We start from the raw sequence: 12483 nt of genomic DNA, 5'->3' as shown, positions 1-12483 counted from the left end.
TATTTTCAAACCCCTAAGAATCAATTAGGTCATGCTCTCATGCAAGGAGGGGCTCACCTTTGGAGCCATATGAAAATTCAACAAAAGGGGGGCCACTAAAGACTTTTTTGTGAAGAAAAACAGGTATTTTGGTGGGATTTTGTAAATCCATCTCCACTCCAAATTTGAAGTAGTGGTCAAAAGAAAAAATGTGGACTAAGAGCTGAATAATCACCTAAAAATTTTGGTGACTTTTGGAGCAACCACCGGTGAGCTAGGATTTTTTGAGTGGACTCTAGTCTGCCCACTTTTCTCACAAGTAGCCCATAGTCTTCTCTCACCTCTTTCCACACTTCTACACACACACACACACACACACACACACTCATTCCTTGCAATCCCTCACTCAAACCAGCACCTTCCATGGTTTCCCTCACCTTCTTCACATTAACCTCCCCTCTTACTTCCATAGCTCTCATATGAGCTCTACATGTACACACACCATCTCTATGCCTCTCTCTATTACTTCCAAAGTACAATTCCATCTTACCCCTTCTCTATATACATAAAATTCAGCATGTAAACCATGCTTAAACTCTGCAAATTAAGAGATCTCATCAATCAAATTTCCATTTTCATCGTGATAATCAACCTTGGCGGCGGTGGTGTAAAGAAGAGAAGACCAAGAAGACGATTGATAGTCATTTTGGGAACCACCACAAGTAACTACTTCTTCAAGCTTCACCATCACAAGGATTTCCTCACTTAATTCAACCATCTTACTTCAACCATCCACCCCATTCTACCCATTGTAAATATATCATTAACTTTCTAGTGATTACTAACACTAACCACTAACATACTAACACAAAATCGCCATTGAACTAACCATAAAAGGCACCTCACCTCAAAATATGTGCATAGTAAATCTCTCTCTTTCTCTCTCTCTCTCTCTCTTTCTCTCTCTCTCTCTCTCTCCCTCCTTAAAACTCTACTTTCACCTTATCTACCATCAATAATGCTCTCTTTTGAGCCCACATCCATGACTCAAGCAGACAAAGAAGGCCTGCAATGTTCTGATATTAAAAAAAAATCATAATCCTGATTTGTTAGTTTGTAAATTAGGATTTTCAATAATCTTAATGAGGAGTCTCCAACCTATAAATAGGCCCCTCTCCTTCTTGTAAAACAACCCCCAATATCTCACATAGCACCCCAACACTCTATGCGTGAGGAGAGACTTAGGCATAGCAACCACTTTGTGAGCTTCACTTTTGGTGTGAGAGAAGTTTTCAAGCTACACATTGCAAGTGAGAGAGCGTGAGTTCAAAATCTCAAAACCACTATTGTATACGTTCCTCCATCATCAATAAATTGAGGTTTGGTGCATCAAATGCGTGATTCGACGTTCAAAATTTCGTCCTTCCACTTGTGCGATACGGTTTGGTGAAATCAAGGTGACTTGTGTATTTTGATGTTTCAATCGTTTGATCTGGGTTTAGAAAGTGTTTTAGTGTGTTTTCATTGCCAATTTTGTGTCCATTGTAAGAGGGTATTGTGGTGAGAGGTCTCCCACACCCTAAGACAGTGTGTGTGTGTGTGTTGGCAATGTTTAGCATTCACTAAGCATTGAGTTAGTTTTGTACAAGCTCTACGATAGCATCATAACGAGCCATCTCCATTTGCAAGTCACAAATAAGGTATTACGCAAGATCCATTCCTCTCTCTCTCTTCCCCTTGCTCTAGCTCTCTCTGATCCATTTTGTGTGTGTCTTGGTGTGAGGTTGCTTGTATATGTTTTGTCGCGCATCTTCTTGGTTGTGAAAAAATCTCTTTTGCGTCCTAGTTCGCATACCACAACTAGGTGGTGCCCCTATCTTGTTTGGTTTTGGCTGTGGGTTTGTTGTTGTGTTTGTGCTTGTGGTTGTCCCAGCCCCAATTGAGCAGCACGGGAGCCTTGAAGGGTGTTTAGAGGTCGCCTCTCTTGTTGCCCGCCGCGGACAGCCTCAATTTTGGTGCCCCCACTGAGGACGGCTTGTGTATTTTTGTGTAGGATCAACCTTTAGCATAGTCAAGTAGTTTGCATGAATCACGAGAATTTGTATGATCTTTTCATTCCCATTGTTGCAAGGTAAAAGGTACACATAATTGTTAGTACTAAGTTGCAATTTCAACGTGTAATTTGTAGAATTTTAGGTCCTCTTAGGTTGGCCGAGATAAACGCTTCAGTAGATCCTTTTATTTTGCCTCTCATTAGGTACGACCTTAGTTTGGACGTCTATATTTTTGTTTTGTTTTAAGCATTAGGTCATGCATAGACAATGGATAATGGCCCAGGAATAGAGGTTTTCCCCTTTCATTTCACTCCACACATTAGAATAAACATTGCAATTAGTATAAAAATCCATTTTCAACAACGTATGGTGTTCATGTTTGGTGACCAAAGAGTAGGAGAAATTCTCGCGTCACCAAACCCTGTCATCCTGCCTCTTATTGATTATCATAGGTCATTTGATGTAAATATTTTTATTTTGTTGTAGAATAGATTGCAATTTAGAAAATATTATTGTGTAAATCTTTTTTAAGAAAGAAAAAACAAAAACGTGTTGTCACTTTGAAACTGATTCAATGGAGGTCCAACACCATCTTTTCTTTGGAGAGCCTGAGAGGATGCATAATTATTTTTAGCAAATTTCAAAATGTCTTGCCGTATCAAGAGGATAGTAACTGATCAAGAACGTGTAGAAATGTTTGAGGTGGTCCTTAAAGATGCTAACACTTGGTTTGAATCTTTGCCTGAGGAAGTTAAAGGGAATTACATGGAAGTTGTGAATCATTTCAAGAGATACTTCTTTGATCCTCAAAACACTCAAAAGCTATGGCAAGACATTGTTTCTCACAAACAAAAGGACTTAGATGACTACTATATGTATAAACAAGAGTTTCTACATCTTTGGGCTGTATGGATGAGAAATGTTGCTAACCGTGGTGATGGTGCAGAGTTCCTAAAGAAGGAGAGGTTCATAGCCGGTCTCTTTCCCACACTCAAGAAAAACGTTGAGGCGGGTGCACCTGGTACCTTTGACGCAGCTGAAACTAAGGCTATTGAGAAGTATAGGAAACTCAAGTTTCTGAGAGGAGAGGTTCCAATAGAGGGTCCTAGACCTCAGGGAAAATTGCAAGCATCAACACCTAGAGAGATTCCTGAGGTAACGTCTGAAGTGATTGAGAAGTTAAATGAATCTTCAAGCAACCTATCAATTCATCTTGCACAATCCATAGGTCCAAAGGGACAAGCAAAGAAGTCAAAAGAGCGAGATCCACCACGACCCAGGAGAGTCTTGCAATGTTGGAATTGCGGAGAGTCTGGACATGGGATGTATAATTGTCCTTGGCCCCGTGGGGAGAAAGGGAGACCTAACTTGAATTACCCAGTGGTGAATGTAGGTGAAGAAACTAGTCAACAACCACGGCTTCTACAAAGGCCAAATGGAGCAAGACCACCTCCATAAGGAGTGGGAGGAGTTCCACCTTTGCCAGACCCAAATGTGCATGCCGTAGAGGTGACAAATTCCAATGAGGTGGACATGGAAGCAAATGGCATTAAGCGTGGCCGTGGAAAAGGTAAGGAGAAAGAAGGAGTCACGCCACAAAGTGATCATGGACAAGAAAACAAGGCAAAGGAGACCAAGGAAACCAAGAGGACTCAACGTCATATCAACCTCCAAGACTTCCCACTTGGACATGGTATGGTTCCGTACAACTTGTTGGAAGACATGAGAGGTAAGGGTCATGATATCTCATGGCCTCAATTTCTTGCATTATGTCCACAAGTTAGGAGGGATTTAACAAGGGTAGTTAGCACTAGGAGAAAGGTAAAAGAGAGTGTGCCTCTTGTAAAAATTGCACAAGCTAAAATGAATGAGGATATTACACCTGTGCTAGATTGTTACATCAAAGGAATATTGGTTAGGAAAGGTCTAGTGGATGGAGGTGCACAAATTTGCATCATGACAGAGGGACTCATGCAAAGACTAGGTATGCACATCCATGAGACACCTGAAATCAAAATCAAGATGGCAAACAATAGCAAGGCTAGGTGTGTAGGCATTTGTAAAAATGTCTTTGTAGAGGCCTTTGGAATTAAGAAGGCGGTGGATTTTTATGTTATGTCGACCAAGGGAAGTGGTTATCCATTTATCCTAGGAAGACCATGGCTAATGAAAATGCGAGCTTTGCAGGATTGGGAGAGTGGGGAATTAATTTGTAGGAATGACAATCATAAGAAGGTTGTCTTTGATATGAAGGAGCAACGCCAAGAGGAGCTCCATGAAGAATCATCTCAAAGTGAGACGGAAGAAGATTGGACCAATAACACTTCAGAAGAAGAAAGTAGCCGTAGTATTACTGAAGAGGAGTTTTCCATCAACGTCATGGGGGTGAGGTTTAAGCCAACCAACCAAGAGACCTCTTGTCAAGGTTTGGAGGAGGTAGGTTCCCAAGAGAACCAAAATGTGGAAGATGAAGGAATGTTAGAAGTATGTTGTCTACAACACTTACAAAGGATGAAAGAGAGGAGTTCAAAGGTGTGTTAAGGAAATTTCCTAAGCTTTTTGCTAAAGACTACACCGGCGTGCGTGGAGTAGATGATGTTCAACACAAGATTGAGCTAAAGCCAGAGGCCAAACCTAAAGCTCAAAATTTACAAAGGCTAGGAGTCATCAAGGAGCAGGCTCTACTCAAGGAGGTAAGAAAGCTTCTAGCAGTAGGTTTTATTTATCCAGTGGAGAATTCAGAGTGGGTCTCTCCCGTTGTTGTCACTCCCAAGAAGAACGGCAAGTGGAGGGTGTGTGTGGATTACCATCCGCTCAATGAGGCAACAAAAAGAGATCACTTTTCCCTCCCATTTCAGGATGAGATACTGAATGAGGTAGATGGTCATGAGAAGTACACTGTGTGTGATGGCTACTCAGGTTACTTTCAAATAGGGATTGCATTGGAGGACCAATTGAAAACAACCTTCATCACTCCTTGGGGTTGTTATGCTTTTAGAGTTATGCCATTTGGCCTAACAAATGCTCCTACAACTTTCCAACGTTTCATGAACATGGTGTTTCAAGCATTCTTTGGAAGTCAATTAGGGTGTTCATTGATGATTTCTTCATTTATAGTTCAAAATCATTACATCTACAAAGGGTAGAAGAAAGTTTGAAGAAGCTCTATGACATGGCATGTCAACTCAACCCAGAGAAGTGCCACATAGGTGAGGATGAAGTGGATCTTACTTGGTCACAAAGTTTCTTACAAAGACATCGAGGTGGATCCTTGAAAGTCAAAGGCTTTTATTGAGTTACCGTTACCAAAGAGTCTTAAGGAGGTCATCTCATTCATTCAAAAGGTGAAGTATATGTCACGCTTCATTCACTTAGCCTCGGAGTTACTTCACCTTTTGCAAAAGTTGACACAACAAGTTGAGTTTGTTTGGTTTGATGAGCTTGAAGAATATTTTGTAACATCAAAGTCATTCTGTTAGAACTACCAACACTTATGCTTCCTTGTTAGGAGTACACATTCTTTGTTAGCTCTAGTGTTGGGAAAGAAAAAATTGGTGCTGTTTTGCTACAGCAAGATTCCCATAGTACCATGATGCGACCCATCTACTTTGCTAGTAGGGTCCTGAATGCTTTGGAGAGAGGCTACACGGAGGCAGAACTCATGATGCTTTCTCTCATGTTTGCGGTGAGAAAGTTTAGATCCTACTTGCTACCAAAATCTTTTGTAATTCTCACTGCACAAAATTTGTTCCCTTGGGTGTCACCTCAAATGAATCTTAGTACTAGGATCTCAAAGTGGATTATGGAGTTGCAAGAGTTTCAATACTCTTTCGAGGAATCCCAAACTCCGAGCAAGTGTTTCCGAGCTAATACAAAAACGAGCGACATCTAGCAAAGCAACTTGAACATATCCATGTTGTAAAATTGATGCAACTCATGATCAAGCAAGAAAGCGTATTCAAAAGTACATTTTTACGATTTTCAACTTCACATATGCATCTTCTCCATCATCTATGGTTACGGCCTCCAAACGTCACTTCTACTTTCAAAATGTCAATGGACGCAAATATACATGGTCTCCCATAGGCTCAAAATTCTCTTTCAAAGAATAACCTTGATCTCAAACATTCTACATTCTAACATCAACATAACCTCATGGCTAGGAAGAGGACTAAAGATAGGGATATGCATATCCATGGAAATCTTTTTCTTGCAAAAGTTGGAGAGGGACGTAAGGTACTAGTGTCTATTATAGAGAAGCTAAGGAAGAAAGCTTGTTAGCACTTAAAGCAAAACTTTTGTAAAGAGGGAGTTAGACGACTCTCAAGGGGAAATTCCAAAGTCCATAGGTGGCACATAGTGATGCGTCACGGTGGAGCGTCCTTCCATACCACCCATACAAAACTTGTGCACACAACGTTCATTTTTCTTTGGGTTAATGGAAGTCTTTTTTGGTGGTGGTTGTTTAGGTGATGGTCAAGTGAGATCACCTAGTTATTCATAAATGATAACTAAGGTGATAATGCCTAGCATTAATTACAAAGGGAAGTAGTGCTTCATGTCGTGTTTAAGCATAATAACTAAAATCACATTTCCCTACATCAACCGCCACATGGAGGTCAACTGTGTGCATAATATAGGTGATAGCATCTAGTTGCCACTACCTTCTCATCTTTGCTTGGTCCATATGTGCTTAAAGTTGCTTGCAACCATCCTCATCAAAGTAAGGAAGGGGTTAATAGTGTAAGTATGTTGATTTTGGCATGGTGTTTATGTTGATGTTAAAATTCTCTTCTTCTTCTTCTTCTCTCTCTCTCTCTCTCTCTCTCTCTCTCTCTCTCTCTCTCTCTCTCTCTCTCTCTCTCTCTCTCTCTCTCTCTCTCTCGCTCTCGCTCTCTCGCTCTCGTAGTCAAAGACTCAATTGTTATTTGCATTGATGATAGACACATGTGAGTATGAATGTAAAATCCCTACAAAATTTAAGTCCTAAAAAATATCGCTTAGTTCTTGGATATCTTTGTGGTCTTGCTGAACGCGACTATAACTAGAGCAGCTTCAACACCAATAGCTCTTCCCTTCTTGCACCCTTTCTCTAACAAATAGACTTTCCTTGGGCTCTCTGAGATTCAAATTGATTTGAAAATGTATTCTTGCGTGCCTTTTAGCCTTTGAAGTGTGGATACTCTCCACAAAGAAGTCAATGTAGAACACACATGCATTTGAGCCACAAGACCTTGGATGGAACCACACTTCATCCTTGGCTTATGGTAAATATTGGTTATCTTCCAAATTACAAAACCTTCTTTGATGATCTTGGTGATGTCCTGCCATACTGAAAGTGAATTGGCCTTGGAAATCTCATTGACCTCATTGGGATTGGGCAAACGCACATTTGAGAATGCTCGCTACCAGGAATTTCTGCAGCTTGAGAGAAACCATGGACTTCACCCGAGGTGACACTCACTATTCGCCACCGTCTCTCTCTCTCTCTCTCTCTCTCAGATTTGCAAAGGAAGCTAGAAGCTTGACCTTATCCACCTTTCTAGTCTTCAGTGAACATTTCATGAGGGACTCCTGATAGTGTCGGCCTTCCAAGTTCTGCTGCTAGAGTTCTGATGAGGTACCATTCAGCCATGCCTCCTAGTAGGTTGTCTGAAGCTATAGAAGTTGTACCCTTTCAGGAAGAATCTCGTAGGGCTGATGATCACTGATAGAGACCTTGAAATGACAAAACACCTTTGGTTACTAGGATTGAAAGCAAAACATCTCTGGCTAATTATCATGCAGGAAAAGGCTCCCCTACTAGTGTGTCCATGGAGGACTTGAATGGTTTAGCCAACTCATCTGCTACAAATGCAAGCGACCATAAGATTATGGATACATCAGATTTGGAATCGTGTAGTGATTATGAAGCACTCTTTTGCATCACTTCCTTTTTGCTATATTACTCTTTGATCCAATGCTTAAAGTGAGGGTGACGGGAGCTCAAGTGACAGGAGCTCAAACTCAAGATCAGGATCAGGTGTAGACATATTGTAAGGCAAGAGAGTCGGCAAATTGTAGAGAAAACACGGAAATTATGGGGAAAAACAAGGCTCGATCGCTTGCCAATCTTTGACAACTGCATATCAGATTGATTTTGAGAGCAAGGGGCCGAACGATGGGATTTATATATGGTGGCATTGATCGACAAGCCGCTAAAGCTCTAAATTTGAATGAAATATCAAGGGGTAGAGCCCTGGTTGCCTTTGCTATCGGTGCTATGGAAGCTACTAGATTTGCTGCAATGCCTCTGCTGTGGGCTCCTAGCCAATACACATTATTGATTTTTCATAACAATGGCCTCACAACACTGCCTCATCTTCACGTTCATTCAAAGGTCACGTTTGCCCAGACACATTATTGAATTGTCTTTAGCTATTCTCACTCGAGCTCAATGCCCATAAGCTTATCGCAAAAAAACATTGCCAAGGCCGATTGACAAGACTTGAAGTTTATATTCATAACAAAGAGACTTTGTGCAATGATCTTCTTCAAGTTTAGACAAGACTTACCTAACCCCATACAAGGGATGCACTTGCATATGACCTCTCGACCCTTCTTTGGAAAATAGCTTACTTCTCCAGTTCCTTGACACCTTGAACACTTTCCAACCCATTGGTAAAGAACATATTTGCAATCCTGAAACCAGGTTTTGGCATTAACCACGAGCATGATGTGTGAATGTGCAATGGTATGAATAATGAGCACCTTTTTTCAGGGTCACAGTTCTTCATTTCCTCCACCTCCTGAGGATTAGGGCTGGACTCTAGGTAAGCCATGGGGAGGAAAAGGGGTTCTTCTTTGCTGAGGGCACTCTCATATTCGTCTTTATGCCATCGGTCATTTTTGTTGTTGTTGTTGTTGTTAGCATGCACGCGCCATTCTTGGCTACGAGGAGACCCTTTGGCGCTAGGATTGAGCTTGGGTGGCCATGCAAGGCTGCCTGTCGGTGGCAGAGAGCATAAGGGCTGTGCCGGAGGCTGCCGGTCATCGGGATTGATGGCCGGCACAGAGGTAACCAAGCTTCGGACATGGAATTTTGGAAAAGGAGCAACTTTACCTGTAATCGAGTGTGCAAAAACACAACCTTACCCAATGATGGGTGCCGCAAAGAACAAACTGAGTGGAGGGGATGAGAGGTTCCATGGAGCATTCTAGCCGGCCGTCTGGCCTCTACCTCTATCTATCTGTGCTTACATCTCCAGACCTCATGCTCCAGCCTCGTGCTTTGGTTTTATATAAGACCAGACACACTTTTGAAAATGTCGCAGTGAACTGTGAGTGTCAATTTTTTTTTGTCATGTACGTAGCAACGTAGGGTGGTAGCAGTTCTGGCTTTGCGGGCCATGTAGACAATATTTTAGCTGGCGCAGTCATTTCCTTTTCCTCGTCGTTGCCATGGAGGGAAGCGGATTCACTCGCAGCAAGTTGTTGTACAATTACCCTAGCCTTTCGTCTAGCATGGGATTAGGCAAGAAACACTGACTTGAAACTGCCTGTAGCCCTCCACGCCGGCGTGGATGGCTACATGCGGTTCATTTTTGGGAAAATTACCAAAATACCCCTCTAATTTGTGGAAATTCTCAAAATACCTTTCAAATGTAAAAAATTCCCAATATACTAGAGTGTGCATAGTGGGGGCCGGGGTCACGGGCCTCTGTGCCTACAAGCAACTGCTGCAGCATGGCGTGGAGTGTGTGGTGTTGGAAGCTTAGGTGCGGGTAGGCGGCGTGTGGAGGAATACGTTCGCCTCCACCAAGATGCAGACCCCGCGCGACGCCTTTGGATTCTCCGAATACTTGTGGCCGAAGGGTACGCCCCGCCTCCCTACCTGTAGATTATCATAAGAAGCCTTTGATTGTCTATCAATACAAGATACTTAAACTAGAATTTGAGCTAGTTATGTAGGCTTTGGAGAAGAATTGCTTCATTATTTTTAGACATAATTGTCTTTTTTTGGGAGGTAATTTGTGACAAATCACATGCTAGGTACTAAAAATGGATCTCCATTGTCAAAGAAGAATACAGATTAGGAAATCGTGAACAATCCAACTAAAATAGATGCAAGGGTATCTTGGGAAATTTTGAAATTTGAGGAGTATTTTGGGAATTTCCACAAATTAGAGGGGTATTTTAGTAATTTTCCCTTCATTTTTTGAAAGATCGTGCCAATGTTTGCAGGAGTGACGGGTAAAGATTTCCATTCCACGCTGGCGCGGATGTCTATAGGCAATTCCATTATGCACCAAATAATTCCCTTGTTACATGTGGTGCTCATACAAGGCAAATGAAACACCCCCGCTAGCTACCTGTAGAAACTCATAGGTAAAGATTTCATTAGAAACTTGCATGTAGCCATCCACGCTGGCACAGATGGCTACAGACACTTCCATTATGTACCAAATAATTATCTTGTCACATGTGGGTACTCTGACAAGGCAAGTTGAACACCCTTGCTAACACACATAGACAGTGAGCCGAAGAAAATGAAGGTCTCATCTGACTATAAAGTGTTCATGATGCCTCCTCGGAATCTAAAGTTCAAGACATTTAAGTGTCATTCTTGCCTCTAATAAAAGGAATGTCCTTTTCTTCTTGGGGAGGTTGCCTTGAACAACAGAAGTCTCTTGCAATGTAGCTTCTTGTCGCAAGTTGTGCACAAACGTAAAATTGGACATGTCCAAGGAGCAGACATATGTGATACGACCCACAATCTTTCATTCACATCATTTGAATGATGATAGATGTCTTGTTGCTATTCTAATGTACTTGCTTACTAAGACTTTATTTGTGCCGCACAATGTCAACTTAGTTGATGGCTAGAGATACAACCATTGCAAGCATCATTGCGAGCACTTACACTAAATAAATAGCAATAGAGGGATATTAATCGATTGAAACACCAAAAGCTACAAATTAGACCTAATTTTAATACTTAACTTGACCTCATATGGCATGCTTTTTTCACAAAGAATTTCATGTAGCCATCCATGTTGCCAAATCCTCTTCACCCAAAAACCAAAGCTAGTGCTTATGGAATTTCCTTTTTTTCCACCTTCATTGCATGTACCCATCCGTGTTGGCACGCATACCTACAAGTAATAGAAAGAGATGATTTTTTTTTTCGGGTTATGGAATTCATATGGGCATGTAGGTTGTTGCATGCCTAACAATATTCCGGGGTGCTTGCGGGATATGTTTGGCCAAGCTTGCATGTGGATGTCCAACATTGGTGTAAAAGTTGTCACAACTGTCAGGTAAATGGAAATAGAAGGCTAGTGCATGGTCCGAGGCAAATAGTGCTTGCAAATGGACCCTTTGAAAAGTGGGGCATTGATGCTATGGGTCCTCTGCCTAGAACAAAGAATGGTAAAATCTACATTCTAGTGGCTGTAGACTACATGACTAGGTGGGTAGAGGCTCAAAGTGTGGCAAGGGTAAATGGGAAAATAGTAAGCTGGTTTGCCTATACTAATATTTGTTGTAGATTTGGCACACCTCTAGAGATTGTTTCGGATAATGGTCCAGGGTTCAAGAAGGGTTTACTCACAGAAGTTTGTGAAGAGCCTCACATTCTACATCGTCATAGCACACCCTACTACCCACAGTCAAATGGTTTGATGGAGAAGGCTAATGGTGTCATTGCAAGCATAATTAAAAAGATGGTGCAAAACAAGACAAAATTATGGGATGACTTCTTAGATGGTGCCCTGTGGGCATATCGAACCACATATAGGGAAGCCACGGAGTTCTCACCATTTCACTTGGTCTATGGTCAAGAGGATTTGCAGCCTATCGAGCTCAACATTCCAACAATGCGGCTTCATGGCAAAGGTGCACAAGATGATCAAGAGGTATGGATGGATTGACTTCTTACATTAGTGGAGCTTGGGTGGAAAGAGAAGTAGCTTACGAGTGCTACAAGAGGAAAGCCACACAAGCGAAAGAAAATCTCGACAAGAAACTGAAGGACAAAGGCATCAAGGAAGGAGAGCTTGTGCTAAGGTATGACAATCGACTTGACAATCGTTTTGATGCCAAGTTTGAAACTAGATGGCAAGGGCCATACATAGTCAAGAAGGCTTTCAATTCAAGTTACTATCAACTTATGGACTTGAATGGTAAAGAGCACTCTAGGAAGGTAAATGGGTATCGCTTGAAGCCCTATTTGAGTCGCCTTCTACCAAAGGATCTACCGAAGGACTGGCAAAAGGCGACTATCTCATGTAAGTTTTGCTGCATGAAGCATGAGTGTGACAAGAAGCCACACAATGAAAATCCTGTCAAGGGACTAGATATCATAGAGGACTCAAAAGCACTCTCTTTGCAAAAGATGCTCTATGATGGTACATGAATATACCATCATCCTGGGGGAGAGCTAATGATAGCCGCTTTTCGTCTCTCCCTA

The 12483-nt window shown here is 41.8% G+C and overlaps 1 protein-coding gene across 1 annotated transcript; it reads right to left on the bottom strand.

Annotated features, from left to right (window-relative positions):
* Positions 1-8456: 8456 nt before the first annotated feature.
* Positions 8457-10753, bottom strand: LOC147460369 (uncharacterized). Its single transcript, XM_086511695.1, has 3 exons — positions 10684-10753; positions 8785-9135; positions 8457-8716 (listed from the first exon to the last, which is right to left on the bottom strand). The coding sequence occupies exons 1-3, from the start codon at positions 10751-10753 to the stop codon at positions 8457-8459; spliced, it is 681 nt and encodes a 226-aa protein (XP_086367821.1).
* Positions 10754-12483: the final 1730 nt, after the last annotated feature.

The sequence above is a fragment of the Adiantum capillus-veneris genome, chromosome 4 (genome assembly GCF_014529385.1).
Source record: "Adiantum capillus-veneris isolate H3 chromosome 4, ASM1452938v2, whole genome shotgun sequence".
NCBI classification, from domain to species: domain Eukaryota; kingdom Viridiplantae; phylum Streptophyta; class Polypodiopsida; order Polypodiales; family Pteridaceae; genus Adiantum; species Adiantum capillus-veneris.
Note: the sequence above shows the minus strand (reverse complement) of the source record. Positions and strands in the feature narration are given on the sequence as shown.